This window comes from Bos mutus, chromosome 5 (assembly GCF_027580195.1).
Source record: "Bos mutus isolate GX-2022 chromosome 5, NWIPB_WYAK_1.1, whole genome shotgun sequence".
NCBI lineage: Eukaryota > Metazoa > Chordata > Mammalia > Artiodactyla > Bovidae > Bos > Bos mutus.
The window spans coordinates 109,223,653-109,247,002 of NC_091621.1; the positions used below are offsets into that span (position 1 = coordinate 109,223,653).

The 23,350-nt window shown below is 50.4% G+C and overlaps 3 protein-coding genes across 3 annotated transcripts; all 3 read right to left on the reverse strand.

Annotated features, from left to right (window-relative positions):
- Nucleotides 1-1,171: 1,171 nt before the first annotated feature.
- On the reverse strand, nt 1,172-3,252 carry ATF4 (activating transcription factor 4). The gene is made up of 3 exons (XM_005899452.3): nt 3,075-3,252; nt 2,175-2,489; nt 1,172-2,077 (listed from the first exon to the last, which is right to left on the reverse strand). The coding sequence occupies exons 2-3, from the start codon at nt 2,392-2,394 to the stop codon at nt 1,251-1,253; spliced, it is 1,047 nt and encodes a 348-aa protein (XP_005899514.1). The 5' UTR covers nt 2,395-2,489; nt 3,075-3,252; the 3' UTR covers nt 1,172-1,250.
- A 3,570-nt stretch (nt 3,253-6,822) lies between these two features.
- MIEF1 (mitochondrial elongation factor 1) lies at nt 6,823-13,104 on the reverse strand. The gene is made up of 4 exons (XM_070371541.1): nt 12,961-13,104; nt 11,113-11,290; nt 10,652-10,914; nt 6,823-10,125 (listed from the first exon to the last, which is right to left on the reverse strand). The coding sequence occupies exons 1-4, from the start codon at nt 13,102-13,104 to the stop codon at nt 9,319-9,321; spliced, it is 1,392 nt and encodes a 463-aa protein (XP_070227642.1). The 3' UTR covers nt 6,823-9,318.
- A 5,715-nt stretch (nt 13,105-18,819) lies between these two features.
- MIURF (mitochondrial elongation factor 1 upstream open reading frame) lies at nt 18,820-23,068 on the reverse strand. Its single transcript, XM_070371543.1, has 2 exons — nt 21,504-23,068; nt 18,820-19,060 (listed from the first exon to the last, which is right to left on the reverse strand). Exon 2 carries the CDS (start codon nt 19,030-19,032, stop codon nt 18,820-18,822), a length of 213 nt encoding a protein of 70 aa, XP_070227644.1. The 5' UTR covers nt 19,033-19,060; nt 21,504-23,068.
- Between the last annotated feature and the right edge of the window lie 282 nt (nt 23,069-23,350).

Below are 23,350 nucleotides of genomic sequence, written 5' to 3' on the forward strand. Positions count from 1 at the left end.
GACAGCCGCATGGGCACGTGTGGGTGGGAGGCTTACACATCTCCAGTGACTTCCTGTAGCACAGCTGGGGTAGGGCCGTCCTCTTGCAAGAGGTTTATTTGTTGGGGTTTCATCCCCACCTCCAAGGCTTTGCCTGAGCTCCTCTCTCAGGTGCCCTCCCCATTCTGTGTCTCCACAACTTTCCCTGTCCTTCTCCAAGTCACCAACGCCACATACACCTTTGGTGTGCTGGAGGAAAATTTGCACCTAGGTCACCAATCAGCCCAGCCCTGGATTCAAACAGCTAGGCCTACCACTCTGAACACCCCCTGCTGTAGGACATGGGCACTGTGTTCAGAACAGTGCCTGGTGCCACATTCCCATCACCCTTATGACACACACTCAGCTACACTGTCCTTCATGATAGTACACTCATCTTCCCTCCACAGGCCCCAAAGGACATAAGGGAAGAAACCTACCCAGGCTGGGATGATCTCAACAATCCCAAAGAAAATGTCTGCCATATCCTGCTTTAGGACATTACCAGCCAGGGTTGCAAGGGCAGCGCAGCCCGTGCCCTTCCATGCTGACTCTCCCCCGACCCATCCCCAATGCATAGCAGGCCTTCCAGCTGGCCTAGGTGCCAGAGGGGAGCCTCAAAACCAGCCAGCCTTTTGACCCCACTCACCCATTTCAGCCACCACTTTAGAGCCCACTTTCTCTAAACAGACCCTTATGGGAAGAAGCCTGTACAGAATTCAGATTAGTGCAGCCTCATGGGGTTTTATCTGGGTATTTAATGTTGGCACAAAAACAGGAGTGGCGTCCAGGCTCTTCCTACCACCAGCATCAAGTCTGATAGTTCTTAGTTTTCAGCGAAAACCCATCAACCTATGGAAGGGATGTAAACCACTCATTGTCTCAGGCCCAACCGCATCAGTCATCCTGGGGCTTCCCTGGTGGCCCAAAGGTTAAAACTCCTGCTCCTAATGCAGAGGGTCCAGGTTCCATCCCTACTCAAGGATAAAACCTAGCACAGCAGTTATTTAAAAATCTTCACCTATGGCCCAGCCGGTCAGGAAATTAAAAAATCTCACCGTGCATTTGAATACTGACAGCCAATCCCACAGCAATTGAGACTTGGGATTCATCAGGACTCTTACCAGAGGCAACAGACCAGACTGTGCAGTAGTACTTTCACTACAAAATAATTTATTAAAACACAGCTTCAGCCTTCTATATACAAGCGCACATACTCCTGACTACCCTAACTAGAGGACCCTTTTCTTCTCCCTTGCTTTGCGAACCTCTTCTATCAGATCTTTAAGATACTGGATCTCCTTGGCCAAGGAATCTGCCTTCTCTTTCAGAGCCTCATTCTTTTTTTCTAGCTCTTTACATTCACCAGTGAGGGCCTCCTGTTCCGCCCTCTTCTTCTGGCGGTACCTAGTAGCTGCTGTCTTGTTCTGCTCCATTTTCTTCAGCTTCTTGTCTAGCTTCTCACCCTTGACTTTTGCTGCTACCATCTTCTCTCCAGGAGGGTCGTAGGGTTTGGGGCGGGAAGAGCCACTGAGGGCACCTGGAGATAGCAGGCTCTTATTTGGAGAGCCCCTGGAGGTGGAAGGGCTATCCTGGGGAGAGCCCAGAGAGGAGTCAGGGCTCATACAGATGCCACTATCATTATCTGAGGGGGCATCCTCCTCTTTTATGCATTGAGGAAACCCAGTAGTGGTGGAGTCTGGCTTGCTCTCTCCTTCAGGGATAACCACTTCACTGCATAGCTCTAAACTAAAGGAATGATCTGGAGTGGAAGACAGGGTCCCTGGGGAAGGGGGAAGAGGTTGAAAGAAAGTGAAGGGGGCACCCTGGTCAATTGTTGGTAAACCTTCTGGAAGATGGCCAATTGGGTTTACTATCTGGGGGGGCTCCTTGTTAGTCTCCTGGACTAGGGGCTGAAAGAGATCACACGTGTCATCCAACGTGGCCAAGAGCTCATCTGGCATGGTTTCCAGGTCATCTTTACTGAACAGGATATCAAAATCAAACTCCTTCAAATCCATTTTCTCCACCATCCAATCTGTCCCGGAGAAAGCATCCTCTGGAAAAGATAAAAAGTTGGAAGAAACTTGAATCAAACGTAGGAGCCCCTATCACCAGATCCCACGAGCAGATAAAAAAAAAAAAGTCCCTCTTACCCTTGCTGTTGTCTGAGACCAACCAATCCACAGCCAGCCATTCGGAGGAGCCTGCCTTAGCCTTGTCGCAGGAGAACCCATGATGTTTGAAGTGCTTGGCCACCTCCAGGTTGTCATCTAGGAGACCTAGGCTCTCTTCAGCCCCCAAACCCAACTGGTCGAAGGGGGACACGAAGTCCCCCCCTAACACCTCGCTGCTCAGAAAGCTCATCTCGGCCATGTTGCGAGGTTTTGGTGCTTAACTCGAGGAATGTGCTTAATTCGAAGATGTCTTTGTCGGTTACAGCAAGGCTGCTGCTGAATGCCGTGAAAAGCCTGGATAGCAATTAGAAACCGAGTCCCATTAGACATCAGCTGGTCCGAGAATTTCATCTTCTCACCCATTAACCAGGATGGCCAAATCAAAACTCCACTCCGTGTTGAGAACAGGGACGGCCATGGTGACACCCCAAGGCCATGGTGTCACCTTTCTATTAGGCCGCACAAGATGGACGCCCGGCCCTTCCCTACCGGCCACAAGAGGAAGTCGCCCCACCCTCGCGTCCAAATCCGGCACCAGCCGCCCGGCCCCGCCCACGCCCCTCCGACTCAAGCCGCGGCCGCCGCCCTGCCCCGCCGCCATCTTTGCTGCCACGTTTCACGGGACGCCAGATGGGACTCCGGTGGGTTCCGGGGAGCCCGGGGCCGCCCAGGGCTTCGCTCCGCGGCAAAATAACGCGATCTCCCGACAGAAGGGCGCCGGCGTTTCGGGGACACCCAAGCAGGAGTCACGCGTCCTGGGCGCTCGTAAACCCGCTTCCCCCTCCGCGACGCCGCCAGGCCTTCGGCCGCACCCAAGCAGACGAAAACCCCTCACCGACCCGGGGATCACGGCCAGAGCGGCTCCTCCCTGGTACTTACGCCATGGCTTAAGCCGCTGGGGGGGGTTGCCGCTGCAGAGCCTGGTGCTGCTGCCGCCGCTGCAAAGGCCGATGCTGCCGCAGGCACTGCTGCCTCTAATGCGCCATGGTGGCCGCGGACCCTGGGGGAGCGGGAGTAGAGACTGCGCACTTGCCCGGAGGAACTACATCTATGGACGGGAAGAAGGAAAAATGGCAGCAACAAGCCGAGCGCGGATCCTTTATAGACTCTGCCTCTGTGAGGACGCATCACAGACCACATCCTTCCGCCGCCGTCACGTGACTCGCACCTCCCGCCCACGTATTGTCATCTCTCCGACGCCCCGATCGTTTACAAATCTCCGACTTTTATGTCTAGGGCATATCAGTGAAGAGGGAGTTTGTTAAGTTTTTTATTTACGGCTTCAGGAAAAAGGTGCACTTTTTTACAAGGCTTTTAAAATCAAAGAGTCACTCCAGGCCTCCGCCAGAGAGCGCGGAGGGATCCGTACACTCACTTCCGGCGTTGGCTCGAGGGGCGGAGAAAGAAGTCTCACCCCAAGAAAGGTTTTTATTGTGAAGTAGACGGTCTCCTGGTTCTCGCGCGAGATAATGGAGGAGAGAGCGCGTCGAGATGATTGGTCAGGCACGGTGAGTCATATATATCTTCAATTTCTATTGGCTCAAGCTCCTGATCTGCGCGGGAAGGGGCGGAGCGGCCGGTGAGGTTCCCGCCGTCTGGCGCTGTCGCCCACTCGATTTTTTCTGTTGTAACGCTTTGCAGTGGTTTTCTCAGGCCGGTCGGCCCGGAGCCGGTCTTGATTGACTGGGGCAGCCTCCCTAGTGCGTCCCAAATAATGGCGTTAGGTCCCGGCCATGCAGTCCTTTCCTGCCGTTCTCAGTGAAGCCCCTAACTAGCGACCAGTTTCAGGCCCGAAGATAAAAGGCAAAAGGAAGTGCCACTTCGTGTGTGCGTTTTCACAGTGTCGTTTTCATGCAGACACTTGTGAAAAGATTGGCTGATGACGTCAGTCGAATCGCCTCATCTGTGCCCACCTACCATCAAAGGCCAGCTCCGCGTCCCTACTTTGACTATAAAAGTCGAGGAGATGCATAATCCTACAGCCCAATGTATTTTTACATAATCCATTTTGCTAAAATATAAATTGCTATTCTGTTACAGGGGAGATTTCTTTCCATTTATGTAGTTTGAATTCCGCTAAGAACAAGGAGAGATTTTATTAAGCTGCTGTCTCTCGGGTAGTTTCAATTATCTCCCACCGCTGTAACTCCAAGGCACAATCGCTTCCCAGCAAGTCCTTCCCAGCAATGCCCAATTGCGGTAGTTTGTGTTCAGGATCTCAAGAACCAACTCCAACACATGTTCGTAGCCTCAGTCAAGCTAGCTGTGGGTTTTCTAAGCAACGAGGGACACATCTGTTCCACCGTGGATGATGATCATTTTAAATCCACAGACGCAGAATAACTGGATCTAATTGGGTACCCGAGATATTTTCCAGTTGGACCTTTTTTAATGCAGCCTCTTGTCTCCAACTGTGCATATAATTGGCGAGTTGACTTCTAGGAAGTAGATTTCTTCTATAAAAGATCTCAACTGACAATCCTTTTGAAACTTACTCCTACTCTTCTGTGTTTTCAATGGGCTTCCCTGGTGGCTCAGACGGTAAAGCGTCTGCCTACAACGCGGGAGACCTGGGTTTGATCCCTGGGTCAGGAAGATCCCCTGGCAAAGGAAACAGGTAACCCACTCCAGTATTCATGCCTGGAAAATCCCATGGACCGAGGAGCCTGGTGGGCTACAATCCATGGGGTCGCAAAGAGTTGGACACGACTGAGCGACGTGTGTGTGTGTGTGTGTGTGTGTGTGTGTGTGTGTGTGTGTTGCACTCTCTACTGGGGAACTGTTAAGAGTGGTGAGGAAAGCCCTGTAGAGGTGGAAACCTTGAGTTTTTGCTTCCATCCACTTAAGTGGGCTCTACAAATATTCCTTTGAGGACTGTGATGTGAAAAATTGAGGAAGCACTGTCCTCCGTGACTACTGACCATTTTATTGACTTGATTCGGTTTAGCCTAACAATTTCTTTTCAGTGATAAACTGAGGACTAAAGGGATGAAGTGTTCTTGCGCCGTGAAGGCAGTATGAGGTAGGAGTTGAGAGATTTTTAGGGGCAAATACCCCCAAATTTGGCTATTAGTGGAGACGTTTTGGTTGAGTGAGTTATCCTTGCTGAGTCTGATTCCTGATCTGTAAGATGAGGCTCATGATGAGTATGCTTAGAATGAAGTAAGATAATACATGCAAGCACTGAGCCAAAGCTCCTGGTATCTGATAAGTGCTGGATAAATAGTTCCTATTACTACTTTTATTAGAACTGAGGTCTTCTGAACCTCCTAGGTCCCCCGTCCCCATCTCCATTACATCATCCTGCTTCCTCAGAGGACTATTATTTACAGAGATGAAATCAACAACTGAACAACTAGTATAGGCAAAGCATACTAGATGCGGTTTTTCTTTCCCCTTGAGGAATCACAAATATCTCGACATACATAAGGCATCTAGTCTAGTGCAAAGACAGTAAGAACCCCTGGGCCACTACTCAAGTGTTCCAAAGGTGTCACCAAGGACCCTGGGGGACATGTCCTCCATTTGCTGTATGGAGGGAGCTGTCAGTGCTTCTTGACAGATGACCATATCGATGGCTGAGAATTAAAGTAATCCTGCTCCAGACTGACACTGCAGAGTGGTGGGAGAATGACTCCAGTAGCAGGTCATCCCATCCTTTCCATTATGGTAACCCAGTTCAAAGTGTCTCCTACCTGCAAATGGAGAACCAGTCCCAGTCCTGTAGGAAAATGTTTCATACCACACACACAAGCCAAAGCTGTTGGAAACTCTTTATTTTCGTCTTCCCGTGCTGTAGACAGACAGCACATTCCCCGGCTTTATTTCTTCCCTCAAGGAGAAAAAGGATAGTAGTTGTCTGGGTCTCAGGGCTAAGCTGCTTCTCTCTGGACCTAGCCCAGACAGGACAGAAAAGACTGGTGCTGGATTCCAAACCTATCCTCCAGACATAGTAACCTCTTATTGAAGGGCAGGCAAATGACTGGATGGCATGTTGTGGGCCTGGCCTCAGGGGTGAAGAATAGAGAGCATGAGGTGACTGTAATGAAGAGATAAGCAACGCACTGTACACAGTTAGCCCCAGAACACACACCTCTGATATTTTGGCCTCTTCCAATCAGCTAAGTGTATCTACGAGGGCTACCGCCTCACAGCTCTAGTCTTGGGTCCTCTTACCATTCTCTTTGGCTTTAAGCTTCGGCTCAAAGGTCAGGGTTCTAACACGTCCTGTGAGAGCAGTTCTCGGCCAGGGTCATAGTCTCAAAGATGTGCCACAACAGAGCCTCTGGACACATGGCAGGGATCCCCGCTCACACATCCCCACCCCCAACCCTCTCCAGGGCTTCTTGATCCCGAAGCTGATTCCTCATCAAAACCATTTGCGTTCTCAACTTGAGTGAAGTACCAGGGAGCAACACCAGCCAATCAAGAATATGAACAGGAGGACCACAGGGGCTGAGCCCAAGAGGAAAGATTATAGGTCTCACAACACAATTTTTCCAAACATGAGCTTCAGTTATTTTTTTATTTGGAAAAAAAGTCACAACCAAGAGTATAAAGTACTTTGAATTGAACTCATGTTTTAGGAAGGGGCAACAGGGAAAACCAAAATACACTTTGGAATTGATTGGGTTTTCGAGATGATGAGTCTTTTTTCAAGCATTAAGCTAACTATGTGGTTTGTTAACCTAGATGGTGCAAAAAAATTTCCAGATGGAGTAGAAGCAGATGCTGTTACTTCAGGCAAAGGTGAAAGTTACAGAGTAGAAAGGCAGGGAAAGGCCCTACATCTTTCCCCAAAGATGAAAAAAAAAAGTGTGTGTGTGTAGGTGTGTGTGGGGGGTCCCCTCCTCCATCCAAGAATCTCAAAGCACTGAACTTCATCCACATGTGATGATGGGACTTGCCCCATCTCAGTCAGCAAATCCACCAGGACTAGAGTCGAGAATTCCCACTGCTTCTAGTTCTGAGGACCGCTAAGAGATTCTTGCTTGTGAAATGGCAGAGTTAGGCATTTTGGTTTTTGAAAACAGGTAAGAGACGGAGCTGCCTGTAGAAAGGTGCTCGGAGATAAACTCAAATCACAATTACACTTGGCTTAGATGATTTGGGATCTGGTCTTTAAAGTCTTTTGTTTTTTGAGTCTCCATCCAATGTCTTATATAGAATTAGGTCAGAGACACCTTGGGAAAATTCCAGGTTTTCTAATATTCACATGGGGAAAACCAGATCCTTTCTCTGAATGAAGAAAAACAAGAAGGAATGCTTTTCAAACACTCGTGGCCCTGTCCTTTTCTTCTAATGACAGTAGATGGGTGCATCAGTGCTCGGCTCCACCCCACAGCCTCTACACTAGTCACCCTGGGTGGTACTCAGGCATACAGAGCGTTGTAAACTCCCGGTCTGACTCTGATGAACAGCCAAGAGGGAGAACCTCTCTCAGGCTTCGGGGCTGTTGTTTTTCATTCTCTCTCAATGTCTTCATACAAAGGGAACAACTGAACCATTTCAGGGGGCCTTTGCATGTATGTAAGAGAAGAGACAGGAAGACTCTAAATATAGCCAATGTTAACCCTACTGCTCAACCTACTAAACCATGACAAAAAAGGGGACAGGAGTCTCTACCTTAAATTCAAAGGGAAGCTAAGGTTTCAATGCTATTTAAAGAGTCATTTCATGTCGCTGTCATTGGAAAGGAATGAGACAGCTGCAGAGAGCTTCACCAGAATCTCATTGATGGAGAGGTAGTAAGAATAAAAATAAGATTTGATGGGAGAACAAAATACTGGATGGGAAGATCAGAAATAGAATTATCATCAGCCTCCTGCCACAAACAGGAAAAAAACCACACAAAACAAGATGCACTGACATTGTATATTAAATATTCCTCCCCACTCTCAGGATACTTTTTACATTGCAATAAATAGTGCAATTTTAGCAGCAGAAAACAAGAAGGAATGTGGGAAGTACCCACCTCCCTCTCATGTGTTCTAGCCATGTGCTCTTCCTGGGTAGCACCGATCTCCCCAGGTGCTGGGTGAGAGACGGGATGGAGGGAGGAGGTCTGTGCATGTCTGCCTGCCCTCTGGTGATGCCTGCAGAGTTCAGCAAACACTCCCTCATGTTCACACGGCACACACTGGGCTGGCTCTTGGACCTGTTCTTGGGCTAAGGCAATATCCGAGAAACGCAGGCCTGACAGGGAGGAATTGGTCATTGATGGTCAGCTGCCTGTCAACCTCACGCACTAAGACTGTGTCCTTGAAGGCCTTGTCCTCATTAGCAATACGGCAGGGAGGGGCCAACAGCAGCCCTTCCGCCCGCGCCGGACGGGAGCAGCCCCAGGTGAGGCACAGACATCAGGCACGCAGACCCCACCGCCACCTCCAGGTTCACCCACCTGCACTCTCACCAATGGCCACTGAGAGACAGTCTCCGAATAACTCTGCATCCAGTTTACCGTGAGCCCTCACTCCCCTGTGCGGCAGCCAAAAGGGTGCCCAGGAGACCTTCTTGGTCCTTCTGGATATGAATTGGTCAAGAGGTGGGGGTGGGCTTCTTTTTTCCAGGAACTTGGGTCAAAGACCAGCTTTTCCACCAGCTTTATCCCCGGAAATCCTAAATACTGTCTGAGCACTCCCTGCAGAGTTGAGTTTGAAACATGCAATCCTAACTTCAGTGACAGTCAACTGCAAGGCAACATCTTAATTAGGCAGATGTGCTCCAGGAAAAAAGAGCAACAAAGAAGATGTGAACAGGCAGGAAAGACAGAGCAGACACCGAAGAAGGGCAGGCTGGCCAAGATGCAAAATACCAAGTGGTCGCCACAGCTCAGGCTAGGGCTCCACCTTCTCAGTTCATTCAAGGAAAACTAGCCTGGAGCATGGGGAGGGGAAGAGTAGGGAGCACAGTGTTTGATAACAAAAGTCGAAAGGGAAGGTGAGAAAAGAGGAGACAGAAATGGCATTCTAATCTGCCATTAGATTAGAATCTAATCACCAGGGTGATGACCAGCAAGACAGGAGGCACCTAGGGACCCTGTGAGGCACCAACTATGTAGCCAAGTGTTTCTAACAGAGAATCGGGCCTGAGCACCCGACACCTGCTTTGGCCTTCACCTGCCCTACGTCTGCAGCAGCACCTCTGGCTCGGATAACGAGCAATAGAGAGTGTATCCCAATTCGTCTATTTCCTCAGGGGTGAGCTCTGCAAATAAGTTCACCTTGGGGTTCAGGACACTGGGCAGAATGCCGGCCTCTAAGTGGCTGATGAGCCCCCTCAAGGCCTGCAGGAAGCGGTCGGCCAGCACGTCCGGGGACCAGTCAGCCTCCTCCTGGGCCAAGTGGAGGATGACATTGGTGAGCTGGCTGGCAGTGAGGCGGCCCAGGGCCGGAGTGGACTTGCATACGGCCTTGAGGATCTTGAGGCACAGGGAGCGGCAGCCCGAGTCGGCCTGGTCCAGGGCCCGCAGGCGCGCCGTCTCAGCAGGACGCAGGCTCAGCCGCCACAGGTTGTCATACTGGGCTAGCCGGTGTGGTTTGGCCACCAAGACAGTGTCACCAAGGGTCACTGATGGCAGGAAGTCAATGACAAGGTGCTTGTCCCGCTCATACTGCACTTCCAGAGTCAGGGCCTCTGGGGGCGGGGCTGGTCGAATCACGTAGTCCAAGAGGGACCCGATGGCCGGCCAGTTGATGGAGCCAGCCACTACCTTCTCAAACGTGTCTGCCACCGTCTTCGGAGAAAGGTAGCCCCCTACTACACAGCGGTCCCAGTAACTGCTACCGCGAGGAAAATACTCTGGATTCTCCCGGCGAACTAGAAAGAAGCCAGGGACATTCATGATGGTGTCCTCCCCGGGGATACATGACCACAGGTTTTGCTCCAACACGAGGGGCACGATGAGTTGGATGTGGTCGGCTGTCACCACCTATTATAGCAAAATTAAAAAGGGTTTGAGGGACCTTCATCTCCTCAAGAGACAAGTTTCCCCAAACACAGGTCTCACCATCTTGTATCCCCCACCACCACCCTCTGAACCCAGCAAAAAAGGAAACTAAAAATTCTTGCACATGACCACATCAATTCAGAGTGAGGACTTAAACCCAGGTCTGTTAGACATTAGAGCCTGTGCTCGTTCCACACACCCCACTGTTTATGGACTCAGAAGTACATATAACATCCTCCATGCCTTCAAGATCCCAGAAGACAGAAAGCCAGGAAGGAGAAACTGGAACAAGAATAAGGAAGGAGGAAGCCTCTAAAAGCTTCCTAGAAGTTTTATGACTGAAACGAGTTAAAGGCAGGGATCAAATGTTACCACATGTGCAGAATTCAGAAGGAGTAAGACTAATCTTTTTTGGCAAGCCTGGGACACTGATCTTCTGCCCCAATGGCACTATTGAGAAGCATCGTGGTCAGAACCACCCTACCCTTCGTAAGCACCCCCTGGTTACCTGCAGGTCATCATAGAGGCTGCCACTCAGGTACATGTCCCGAAGTGGCATGTCAGGCAACTTGGCCCGCAGGAAGCTCCGGAGCTCAGCACATATGTCCACAGCAGCTTGCTTGGCCCGAGCCTGCTCGCCGGCAGGAATGGCCGCCCGGTTCCGGTAGTAAGTGAGAAGTTTCTCCTGCAGGGACATGCGGAGTCGTGACTTCTTCAAGTCTACCTGGCCTTTCCTGGCCAATGGCTTGGGCCGGGGCGGGCAGAATGTATCTGCCAAGGCAAGAAAGAGAGGCCTGTGAGCTCATCCCATGCTTGCTCATCCACAGCTGCCTCAGCCCCAGAGAGGAGAAGGGCTTAGCACAAAAGGCCAGCATGGTGCCTGGCGTGTGTGTCCTTAAGAAACATGTTGAGGGCAAGAGTAGCACCAAGAGCCCGAGATGAGTCCCAGAGGGAAACAGCCTTCCTCACCTGTGTCGAAGGCAGAGGAGCCTGTGGGAAGGGCCTGCAGGGACCTGCTCAGGCCTGCCTTCATGTCCTTGTTGAGCAGTCGGGGAGAGCCCATCCAGTTTGGTTCTTCCCAGCTCCTTTTCCCTGAATGGCTCAGGCGGGTGGGGCTGGTGGGGGCGCTGATAGCCCTGTCGTACATCTGAAAGAGCAGAGAGGACCCAGCATGTGGACCTTCTTTCCTGCTTCCCACCAGTTCTCCCATATTGAGTTCCACTACTACTTTTCAGTAATGTCATTTTATTTTAGATTATGGAATGCTTTGCTCCACACAGAAAAATCTCAGGAAATACTAAATCATATAAATAAGTAAGAAACACATTTATCTATAATGTCAAAACCCAGAAAAAAAAACTCAGAATTTCTACTAGTTCTATTCATAAGACCCTGCTGGGTGACTCGGGGACACCCCCTCCTCCACCCAGGCCCCAGGGCTTCCCTGACGTGGGTCAGACCTGTGCCCCTGCCGGACCTGTCCACAGGGCCACTTCTCTGTTCTGGGGGCACAGGCACCAGCCGGACCCCACAAGGAGCGGCTGACATCTGAGTCAGGCCCCATCGGTGCTTTCGGGGCCTCAGTACCCATTTCAGGACATGACAGGGTCTGACAGACTAAGTGCCGTGCTGTGTGCTTAGTTGCTCAGTCGTGTCCGACTCTTTGTGACCCCATGGACTGTATCCCGCCAGGCTTCTCTGTCCAAGGGATTCTCTAGGCAAGAATACTGGAGTGGGTTGCCATTTCCTCCTCCAGAGGATCTTCCCAACCCAGGTCTCCTGCATTACAGGTGGACTCTTTACTGCCTGAGCCACCAGGGAAGTCACGCCAGAAGATAACTATTAATATTTTGGTATATTTCTTTCTGGAAATATGTATTTATATAATTAGCATCTTCCTCTATGCTGCTGCTAAGTCACTTCAGTTGTGTCCAACTCTGTGTGACCCCACAGACGGCAGCCCACCAGGCTCCCGGTCCCTGGGATTCTCCAGGCAAGAACACTGGAGTGGGTTGCCAATTCCTTCTCCAATGCATGAAAGTGAAAAGTGAAAGTGAAGTCGCTCAGTCGTGTCCGACTCCTAGTAACCCCATGGACTGCAGCCTACCAGGCTCCTCCGTTCATGGGATTTTCCAGGCAAGAGTACTGGCGTGGGTTGCCATTGCCTTCTCCAATCTTCCTCTATATATACCTTAAAAAACTGATTTTTTACTTGTCATTTTTATCACTCCTCGTATCACTAAGAATGAATCAGGGCTGAACAATATGGTACAATTTCTGATGATACAACACTGTACCTTATCAATGCACCGTAATGTCAAACACCGATCCATTTATTTAACAAACACATCACTGAATGGCTACTCTGTGCCAGGCACTGTTCTAGGTGTACAAAATAAATCAGTTTCCCAACCCAATTCCTGCCTTCATGGAGTCTGCAGTCCAGTACAGGGATTCAGATACATAATCAACAAGCAAAAGCAGGCAGATACAGGTGTTAATTAAGAGTAAAGCGGGAAAGGGAAATAGGATATATGTGTGGTGAGGGTGCTGCTATTTTAAGTAAGGTGGTCACAAGAAGCTATTTTGGTTATTTGCAATTTAACCCTGGGATAAACTTCTTTCTTTGTATTTCCAACAGTTACTTTATAACAGGATCCTAGAAGCACATTTACTTAATTCTTTTAAGGTCTTGTCTAATAATGTCAAATTGCCATATTACATTCCCATTAGCAGTATCACGGTCTTATTCTAGGTCAGCTCCACTTGGCAGCCTCACCACCTCTCCAATGCCTGGCCTGGGCTGAGTGCACTTACCCGCTTAACCGCCAGCGTAGCGATGCCCAGCATGGCTGCTCCTCCGACCCCCAGCACCAGCCGGGCGTTGGAGAGTACAAAATCGATGGCCGTCCCAATGCCATTGTCATCTTTCTTGCTTTTGCGCTCACCAGAGCCTGCCATCGCGCACCTGAGGACGAAGGCAGAACACAGCTGTCACCATCTGCGACCCTGAGAACAGACCTCCTCCTCCCTCCTGCTTTGGGCCAGTCCAGGGTACTCTTGAGTTCCAGCAAACCAAATCCTCCTGACTCTAGGGCTCCACGCTCGAGGGCCAGGAGGGAGGTAGTGTGTCCTGGATGTACCTAGATGCAGGCGGAGGAAATGATCATGCTAGTTATGGGAAAACCACCCCACCCGTCTATTGAGATTATAGAGAGCACTAAGCTCATGGTCAACCCTTTCTTGTATTAGAGTGAAAACCCCACCATGAAACCCAATCCTCCGGCCCCTTTCCCAACACTGTAGCGCAGATAGTGCTTTGATCCTTCGGCCACTGCTTGTGGAAAGAAGAGCAGAGAAGGTCTCATTTAATTAGAGGTGGCCCATCTAGTCCCATCACATCCCCTCACACACAGGGAGGTGACTTGTCAGAGGGCTCAGAGAAAAGGGATGACAGAGCCACGTGCACAACTCGCGACTCCTAGCGTGATGCTTTTCCTCCTCTATCATGTCTACCCTCGCCCAGATCAAACTGTTCCTATTCTGCGAACTTTCTGCGAACAACGGTAACAACGATGACACGGACTGAACACCCTGGCACATGGAGGTGTAACTACAAGTCCATGTGTGAGGAAGGGCCAAAGAAGAAAAGAACTCTCTGCGGACAGTCCCACTTGACAAATGCTGTTTCTCGGGGAGAGTGCGCAGGGGACCATGAGAAGCTCAGGTGAGCCTGGCTCTGGGGCAGAGACTGAATAAACACGACGGTTGCTGGAGACTAAGCTGCTAACTGGAGAACAAGAAAATCCACCCGTTCACATGCACCTGAAAAATGCGCTGAAAATGTGGCCCCCCGAGTGGAGTTCACAGGCACAGTGCAGACGAGGCTGGCCTCCGTACAGGGTTCACGCAGGGTGAGCTCACCTTCGTTCCCTGGCAACAACGGGGTCATCCTGACTGAAGTTCCCCTCATCCCCCCAAAAACCCATTTCCCATGGACTTAAAACCCTGGGCCCAACCCAGATGAGGGATGACAGAGTGGCTCAGATCTGAGCACGGCGCTTCACACTGCTTGCTTCTTCCCCCCGTGCCCTGTATCCCAGGAACTCCCTGTAAACAGTTGTGTACCATTCACCCGTATACCCAGAATGGGAGGACAGAGAGGCAAGATCGCTGGTGCGCCCGCCAGTGTGAAGTGATCTCCTTCGAATACCCTTACAACCGAGCACTGCTCACCTCACACCGCATGCTTCTGCCCTCCTCAACAAGGAAGGAGTATTTCTGACCCCACTTATTTCAGCAGCAGTTGCAGTCGAGCCTTACTCTTTCTCGAACTAGAATTCACCACTTTGGCACTTTTCTGTTCTCTTCTCACCTTCTGCAGTTAGTAGACGCTTCGGGTTCAGGGACAGGATGAGAGACTTGGCCAAATTAAATACACTTCCACTTCAAATGCTCAGAGCAAGCAAGGCTGAGAAGAGGGAAACTGTATTTGCAGGTGGGGTCAGGCAGGAACTCCAGCCATTATCGTCCCTCCAGCAGCCACTGAGACAAACTAACACAATCAGGACAAAGCTGACAGGTACAGTCCCCATACAGAATGATGAGCACTGTTCTGTGTGCGCTCAGTCGTGTCTGACTCTGCGACCCCATGGACTGTAGCCCGCCAGGCTCCTCTTTCCATGGAATTCTCTCGGCAAGAATAATGGAGCGGGCTGCCATTTTCTATTCCAACCACTGTTTTATTTCTTTTAAAACAAAAGGCTCTTTAGGGATATATTTACAATAGGGAGAACCATCTCCTAAATGATCCTTGCATATGATACAGCAGAGCAAGAAGGGCCCAGCTCCCCTCTGCGCGGAAGCTGGAAGGAGCCTCTCTGGGCCATTTAGTCCTTGACCCTCTGATGGCTGGTGAGAATGAGGCAGTGAGGTGGCACGACAGAAGAGGCTAAATCTTAGAGTCAGAAATCTTGAGAACTTGCCATTGAGCCCTGACTAACTAGCTGGGTGACCTCAAATGAGTTACTCAGCCCCTCAGCTATGTAAAGGGGATAATGACGCCTGCACGGCCTAAATCACAGGGTTGTAGTAAGGACAACACAGCTACTAAAATACTGCACGTGAACATTTTATCAACTGTTAAAGGACTCTACGAACGTGGGCTATCAAGTCTTTTACGATTTCCATCCACAGGACAAAGGTCACGTTTCAGAAGGCACTCAGCAATCCAGATTGTCCTGTGAGGTCCATTTCACCTTCTGAAATGGAGCCAGGAACGGTCTCTGAAACCCACACTGATGCCATCCTGGGCTTGAGACCAAAACTATTACGTTGAGCAGACTTGGGAAAAGGCTTTTCTACACCAGCGCAGTATATTCCCTGCCCCATCCAAGGACCAGGTGGTGCTGATGACCTAGCAACCAGCAAGAAGAGAGAACACCCACAAGCTCCCCCAGGGAGATCAGAGTTTCTAAAACTGAACTCAACCTGTTCCAGTTGAAACTGCTTATCCACAGTATACCCTCCACTCAGGCCGTGCTCTACTAGCTGGGAGCCAGTGAAGGGTAGGAGCTCTGCCTAACAAGGGGGAAGGAGCCTGGGTCCTTGCGCAATTAGGAAGGAGCCCTGTGGTTTAGTTTCAGTTTTACAAGATGAAAAAGCTCTGGAGATCTGTTACATCATAAGATGAATATTCTTAACACCACTGAACTGTACACATACAACTAGTTAAAAGTATTTAAAAAAAGAGGAGGAACCACTGTCTCAATGGGCAGGGCTGAGGATGCGGAATGTGAACTCTGCTGACACTTCAGACACGGTGTTTAACCTGCCTCCTCAGACACAAGAATGGGAACGGACATACTCACCACCCCGTGTACTGGCAGTGGCGGAGATGAGTAACACTGGCCCTGTGGCTTCCTAGGATGACAACACAGAACTCTGAACATTCCAACTTCTTTTACTTGAAAAGGTCATATGATTCGAACTAAACATGACCTGGTTTAAGTATACATGATAAGAACTAACATACATTGAGCATGTACCATGTGCTGGGCATTTTCCCCCTCTTTGCTCTCTTACTCTTCACAACAATCCCATGAGGTCAGTCACATTGTTAGCTCCCCTGTCAGATGAAGAAACTGAGGCATAGGTCAGTCATCATGAGAGTAAGCTGTGCAGTCGTGAGTTGAACCTAGAGCTCACGGTGCTGGGGTGCAGGTTACAGGGGTCCCAAACAGCCTGCAGCCCCACCTTGTACCCATCTGCGCTCCACGCACCACTAGACCATATGCCCCAGGACCATTCTGGCTCATTCACTGCCCCCAGGGCCAGCAGTACTTGACAGACAGGACTTGATGCATCTGTTCCACCCGTGAGCTACTAAGTCTATGTTTTTTTTTGGTTTTTGGAGGAGGTAGTGGCAGCAACCTTTAACGCGACTCACACTCAAAACAGACTCTGAACACAAAGTCTTCAGTACTCACTTCCACTTTCCCTATGCAGGCATAGGGAAGTGGGCATCACTTCGTACCTGCTGTTTACTCCCAAAGGCAGGTCTGCCAATCAACCCAAAACCATTCCACATGGCTCCTCCTGCCTTCCCTCTCTGTTGAAAACAGTACCCTCCACCCAGCTGGCATGCCTTCCACCTCAAAGTCATCCTTCATCCTCCCTCCTCCTGCTACACCAGCCCCCACTTGGTAAAGTCCCCTGCTGCCCACATTGCACCTACATGCAGCCACCCCACCGCCTCAGTCCCTCCACTCATCTGCTCAGATTCACCCCCTCTGGGGCCTCTCACCGATTTATTCTGCATGCTGCCCCTGCCCTGACCCCTCATCCACATCACTCCCCGGCTGACAAAGCTGTGGTGCCCACCACCCCCTCATCAGATATCACGACTTCCTCAACAGGAGATTGGATGTCCTTCTAGACCTGGCTCAGTCTCAACTCCAGTCACCTGTCTTCAATTCAGTCAGTTCAGTCACTCAGTCGTGTCCGACTCTTTGCGACCCCATGAATTGCAGCACACCAGGCCTCCCTGTCCATCACCAACTCCCGGAGTTGACCCAGACTCACGTCCATCGAGTCAGTGATGCCATCCAGCCATCTCATCCTCTGCCGTCCCCTTCTCCTCCTGCCCCCAATCCCTCCCAGCATCAGAGTCTTTTCCAATGAGTCAACTCTTCACATCAGGTGCCCAAAGTACTGGAGTTTCAGCTTTAGCATCATTCCTTCCAAAGAAATCCCAGGGCTGATCTCCTTAGAATGAACTGGTTGGATCTCCTTGCAGTCCAAGGGACTCTCAAGAATCTTCTCCAACACCACAGTTCAAAAGCATCAATTCTTCGGTGCTCAGCTTTCTTCACAGTCCAACTCTCACATCCATACATGACCACTGGAGAAACCATAGCCTTGACTAGACAGACCTTTGTTGGCAAAGTAATGTCTCTGCTTTTGAATATGCTATCTAGGTTGGTCATAACTTTCCTTCCAAGGAGTAAGCGTCTTTTAATTTCATGGCTGCAATCACCATCTGCAGTGATTTTGGAGCCCCCAAAATAAAGTCTGACACTGTTTCCACTGTTTCCCCATCTAGTTGCTGAATTAAATACAGTCATCAGGTTACAGTGGAACTTGCTGGTCACCTTGGCATGACAGGAAACAGAGCTCACATACCACCGGCCAAGAACCATTGAAGCACTCTGTGCATTTTCTCATTAACTCTTGCAATAAGCTGAAGAAGTGGGTACTATTTTAGTGGTGGTGCTCAGTCGTGTCCTCTTTGCGACCCCACTGTAGCTAGCCCGACGAGCTCCTCTGTCCATGGAATTTTCCAGGCAAGAATACTGGAGTGGGATGCTATTTCATCTACAAATGAGGAAATGGAGGCCTGGACAGATTGAATGATTTGCCCTAAATCCCACAGTTGTTAGCAGCAGAGCCACGAAGGCAGTCCTCTGAGGTCTGGACACTATACTTGCTTTAGAGACTTTTGAAACCGAGTATAGTTATGTTTACAGCTTCCCAGTGGCTTAGTTGGTAAAGAATCTGCCTGCAGTGCAGGAGACCTGGGTTCAATCCCCAGGTTGGGAAGATCCTCAGAGAAAGAAATGGCAACCCACTCCAGTATTCTTGCCTGGAGAATTCCATGAACAGAGGAGCCTGGTGGGCTACAGTCCATGGAGTCACAAAGAGTAGGACTGGACTTATGTGACTAAACCACATAGTTATGTTTGGGGGAACATGATCTAATCCTCAAGAGAACTGAATCCACTGAAGAATGAGCCAGATGGAACAAGATATAAGTTTTAACCAGTAATTTTTCTAGCATTTTCATACATTAAATGTTCTATGAAGAAAAATGATCCCTAGTAGGACTTGAAACTAAGGGCCTTTTTAACTGGGAGCATTTTATAAGGGAACATTCTGTTATTTATGTTGGTATTTCCTTCAGTATGCCTGAAGAACTTTGGCCCCTAAAAGGAAAGATTCTCCCTTTCCTGGTCCCCTGTATCAGAAAAAATGAAACCTACAGGAACACAGGCCTACCTACCTGAGACTTCTTAATGCATCTGTGAGGTGGAGGTGGGAGAGAGGCAGGCGTGTCTCTGGAAGGCACCTGTGTCCTCTTTCCCTTGGAATTAGGATGGGAGGGGAAAGGAGAGGATCCTAAATGATCCCTCCCAGCTTGCTGTGGAGGAAGACCAGGCCCTTTTCCAGCTGCTTCTCCCGGGCCTCGGGATCCTCCAGTTTCTGATTTTTCCGGAACTCACGGCGGATGGAGGCAAGGTAGAAGTCTCGATCAGTGTAGCGAAGCTGTCGGCCTTGGCGAAGCAGAGCCCGGTAGAGACTCAGCACCGCCTCTCGGCTCCATGAGGCCATGGGGGACTGACAGGGGCTGGGCGTCAAGCTATACACAGGAGGGAAGAAAGAGAAGCCTAGAATCAGAATTAATGATAGAAGGGAACTACACCGTTGTTCTCGTTCAGTTGCTCAGTGGTGTCCGACTCTTTGTGACCCTTTGGACTGTAGCCTGCCAGGCTCCTCAGTCCATGGGATTCTCCAGGCAAGAATACTACAGTGGGTTGCCATTTCCTTCTCCAAGGGGATCTTCCCCACCCAGGGACTGAACCCACATTTCCTGCATTGACAGGTGGATTCTTTACCACTGAGTCACCAGGAAAGCCCAGAAGGACCTATGAAAGTGAAATGTGAAAGTGTTAGTTGCTCAGTCATGTCTGATTCTGCAAACCCATGGACTGTACCTCGCCAGGCTCCTCTGTCCATGGGATTCTCCAGGCAAGACTACTGGAGTAGGTAACCATTCCCTTCGCCAGGGGATCTTCTTGACCCAGGGATTGAACCCAGGTCTCTCTTGTTGCAGGCACATTCTTTACCATCTGAGTCACCAGTAATTCTGTAGTTTTTAATCCAGGTCTCAGAGACCCCCTCAAGGTCACACTGTGACTTAGTGGCAGGGCCGGGACTAGATTCCAGCCTACAGACTCCTGCTCCTGGGAAACTACCAGCTACGCTGAAAGGTCAGGGACTGGAAGCTGGACTACCTGGGCTTGAATTTTGGCTCTGCCACTTACCTGCCATATGATTTTGAGCAAAGTACATAACCTCTCTGAGCATCAGTTTCCTCGCTTGTAAAATAGAAATAATGCTATCTACATTTATATACTGCTATGTACTTTTATGCTAATAGTACTTACCTCATAGGATTATTTTGAAACTTGCCTGAGATATCGCATGTAAAGTGAAAGGAAGTAAAAATATTAGTTAGTCACATCCATCTCTTTGTGACCCCATGGACTGTATGTAGCCCGTCAGGCTCCTCTGGAGCCTAGCTTCTCTAGGCAACTGGAGTGGGTTGCCATTTCTTCCTCCAGAGGATCTTCCCGACCCAGGGGTTGAACCCCAGTCTCCTGCACTGCAGACAGATTCTTTACCATCTGAGCCACCAGGGAAGAAGCACACGTAATATAACTTCACCACAAGGGGCCTCAGTCATACTTGAATCCTAGCACCAACACTTAGTAAGCTAATTACCCTGGGCAAGTTTCTTAACCTCTCTGGGCTTACCTTAGTTCCTCATTTGTAAAATGAGGATTAAAACTGTATTTTCCATATGGTTAGTATGAGGATTAAATGTGGTTAGAATAGCACTCAGCATATGCCAAGCCATCTATTGTGGCAGCTATGATTAATGCTACCTCCCCTTGTGTGTTTGTAAATGTTCAATAAGTATCAGATTTAGTTACACATAAACCACCATCATCTACCTTCAGTAACAATAAACCCTTACAGAACTAGGAGTGTTACCATTTGCAAAGTGCTTTGTCATCCATTATCACATTTAAACTGAGGAACTTATGAAGTGGACAGGGTTCATAACAACAATGGTTAATGTTTATTGATTGTTTACTATTATAGCACGCACTGGCCAAGCAGGTCCCACGTGACATCTCATTCCATCAACAATTCTAGTGTCACCAGTTATCTCCATTTTAAGTGGAGGAAACTGATGCTGCCAGAGAGAAGTAACTCGCCCACAGGCAGGGCTGTAAAGGGGGGGTGCACTTCCGACCCCGACTCTGCCTGCCTGTGGAATGAAAACTACCGTGGGCTGGGATCTTACCATGCATACAGCACTTCTAGGTGCTGTACAGACTTTCCCAGTTCAGCGCCTGGCACATACCGAGGGCTCAAAAAATAACGAAGGACGCTCACAGTGTCCCTGTGTGGAAAAAATGATCACCCCTCTTTCTGAAATAAAGAAATGAGACTGAATGGGAGAGGTATCTGACTGGTAAAAAGGTCTAAACTTTGGGCCCAAAGTCAGCTACCGTCAGCCTCTGGCCTTGCGAGCCTGCTGCGCGAGGGTGAGCCAGCCACCGTCCTCCTCCCTTTACCCTCAACTGCAGAAGAGCGCCCCTCGGCGCCAAGTCTCCCTGAGTGGGACAGATGAACCCAGAAATCAACAGTAAAGTGTTTTACGAAGTAGGAGGGGACTGGCATGCAAGAGCTGTTACAAGGTCGACAGGCGAATGGGCGGTTGGGCCCTGGAGGGTCCCCAGGTCCTCCCCCTACCTGGGGGGATCGCACCGAACCAGGGTGGAAAGACCCTGAGGCTGGGGCAGGCCGGCTCTGGGGCACCGGGAGAGCTCCGGAGGTTGGGGCGAGGCCCCGGAGCGGCCTCCAGGGGAAAACCCAGGGCAGCCTGGGGCGAGACCCCCGGTGATCAGGCCGGTAGTGTGGGCCCCGGCCGGGCTGGGGACTCAAACAGCGACCCTGAGAGAAGGCGTGGCGAACCCCCACCCCTAGCCGTCACTCCTCCCCTCGCTCACCTGAGGACCGCGCGCACTTCCTCTACTCGAGATTCGCCTCTCGCCCGGTACCTCTCCTAGGGTCACCCACCAACATGGCCCCTTTACTTCCGGGCCACGACCTTGCGACCGGAGCTGAGAGGAGGAACCGAAGGGAGCCGGGAAGCCGACGGTGGCTGAAGGACTTCCGGTCTCCCCTGCCTAGGCCTCTCTCGGGGTGGGGCCAGGAGTCGCGTCGGGCCCCGCCCCTCTCGGGGCCCCGCCCCACAGTCCTGAGTCCCGCCTCTATACGTGACGTCACCTAAGGATGGGCCTGGCCAGGCCATTTGGACCCCGCCCAGAGGGCCCCAGAGGGCCGCGGACAAGTGGTCCAATGGAAGAGAGGGGGAAACCGTTGTGCGGGCTGGTCACCCAACCTGCTGTCAGCCCTATGACCTGTCAGGCCCCAGCACTGTTTGCTGATCTCGGGCTGGAGCCGTGGAGGGTCCCTGGGGAGGTTTAGCACTAACAATGTTCTCTATCGTGGGTTTTAAAGCTCTTCCAGATTGCTCTCTTTTCATCCTTCCGTGCTGTTACCGCTCGACTGTTAAAGACCTACTGTTCAAGGTCCTCCTCAAACATCCCCACTAGAAGTCTCCAGCTCATTCCGCGCCCCTCATCCAACACACCTAGGTGTCTCCTTTGAGTCCCACAGAACTGTTTGCACATCCCAGTTAGGGCTTCAGTCCTTCAAGGAAATGTATTGTTTGGGCTTTGTGTTTTTTTTTTTTTTTCTTTTTTTGCTAATCCGGGTCTTAGTTGGGGCGCTCAGGATATTTGTTGCTGCATGCGAACTCTTAGTTGTGACTTGTAGGATCTAATTCCCTGACCAGGAATGGAACCTGGGCCCCCTGCGTTGGGAGTGCAGAATATTGGCCACTGGACCACCAGGGAAGTACACAAACACGTTTCTTGGCGCCTGTTATTTGCTAGGCACTGTTTTTAAATTTCTCCATTACTTTTTGTCTCTCATCAGATTTGAGGGCAGGAGCCCATGTCCTTATGGAATCTGTCAGCCCTTTTCCCCCTTTTGCCAGCTCAGCATCTCAGAAGGGGAGGGGAAAAGGCAGGGTTTGGAATCAGGCCCAGCCTGCTCCAAATTCAGCTCTACCTTAAAGAGAGCAGCCTGCCCTCTGGCAACTTTCCTAACCTGACCCCTCTCAGACCCTCTCAGACCCTCTCAGCCCCTCTCAGCCTTTGTGAGGATTAAAAAGCATCTAGCAGGAAGGGGCAGTGGCTGAGAGGAGCAAGCCCACGTCCAAGGAGCGGTGGCTGCGCGGGCGCAGGAGGGCCGAGAGGAGCTACCCCACATTCAAGGTCAAGAGGGGCGACCTCGTCCAAGGTAAAGAGCTGCAGCTGCGCTTTGCTGGAGCAGCTGTGAAGAGATACCCCACATCCAAGGTAAGAGAAACCCAAGTAAGATGGTAGGTGTTGCAAGAGGGCATCAGAGGGCAGACACACTGAAACCATAATCACAGAAAACTAGCCAATCTGATCACATGGACCACAGCCTTGTCTAAGTCAGTGAAACTAAGCCATGCCATGTGGGGCCACCCAAGACGGATGGGTCATGGTGGAGAGGTCTGACAGAATGTGGTCCACTGGAGAAGGGAATGGCAAACCACTTCAGTATTCTTGCCTTGAGAACCCCATGAACAGTATGAAAAGGCAAAACGATAGGATACTGAAAGAGGAACTCCCCAGGTTGGTAGGTGCCCAATATGCTACTGGAGATCAGTGGAGAAATAACTCCAGAAAGAATGAAGGGATGGAGCCAAAGCAAAAACAACACCCAGTTGTGGATGTGACTGGTGATAGAAGCAAGGTCC

Bases quoted from the DNA above. Each gene is read 5' to 3' on its own strand.
- ATF4 (XM_005899452.3), bottom strand. From the start codon at position 2,394: ATGGCCGAGATGAGCTTTCTGAGCAGCGAGGTGTTAGGGGGGGACTTC. The intron at 2,078-2,174 runs GTAAGAGGGACT...TATCTTTTCCAG, and splicing joins GGTCTCAGACAACAGCAAGG to AGGATGCTTTCTCCGGGACA.
- MIURF (XM_070371543.1), bottom strand. From the start codon at position 19,032: ATGGCCTCATGGAGCCGAGAGGCGGTGCTGAGTCTCTACCGGGCTCTG.
- MIEF1 (XM_070371541.1), bottom strand. From the start codon at position 13,104: ATGGCAGGCTCTGGTGAGCGCAAAAGCAAGAAAGATGACAATGGCATT. The intron at 11,291-12,960 runs GTAAGTGCACTC...CTGCTCTTTCAG, and splicing joins CTACGCTGGCGGTTAAGCGG to ATGTACGACAGGGCTATCAG. The intron at 10,126-10,651 runs GTAACCAGGGGG...TTGCTATAATAG, and splicing joins GCCTCTATGATGACCTGCAG to GTGGTGACAGCCGACCACAT.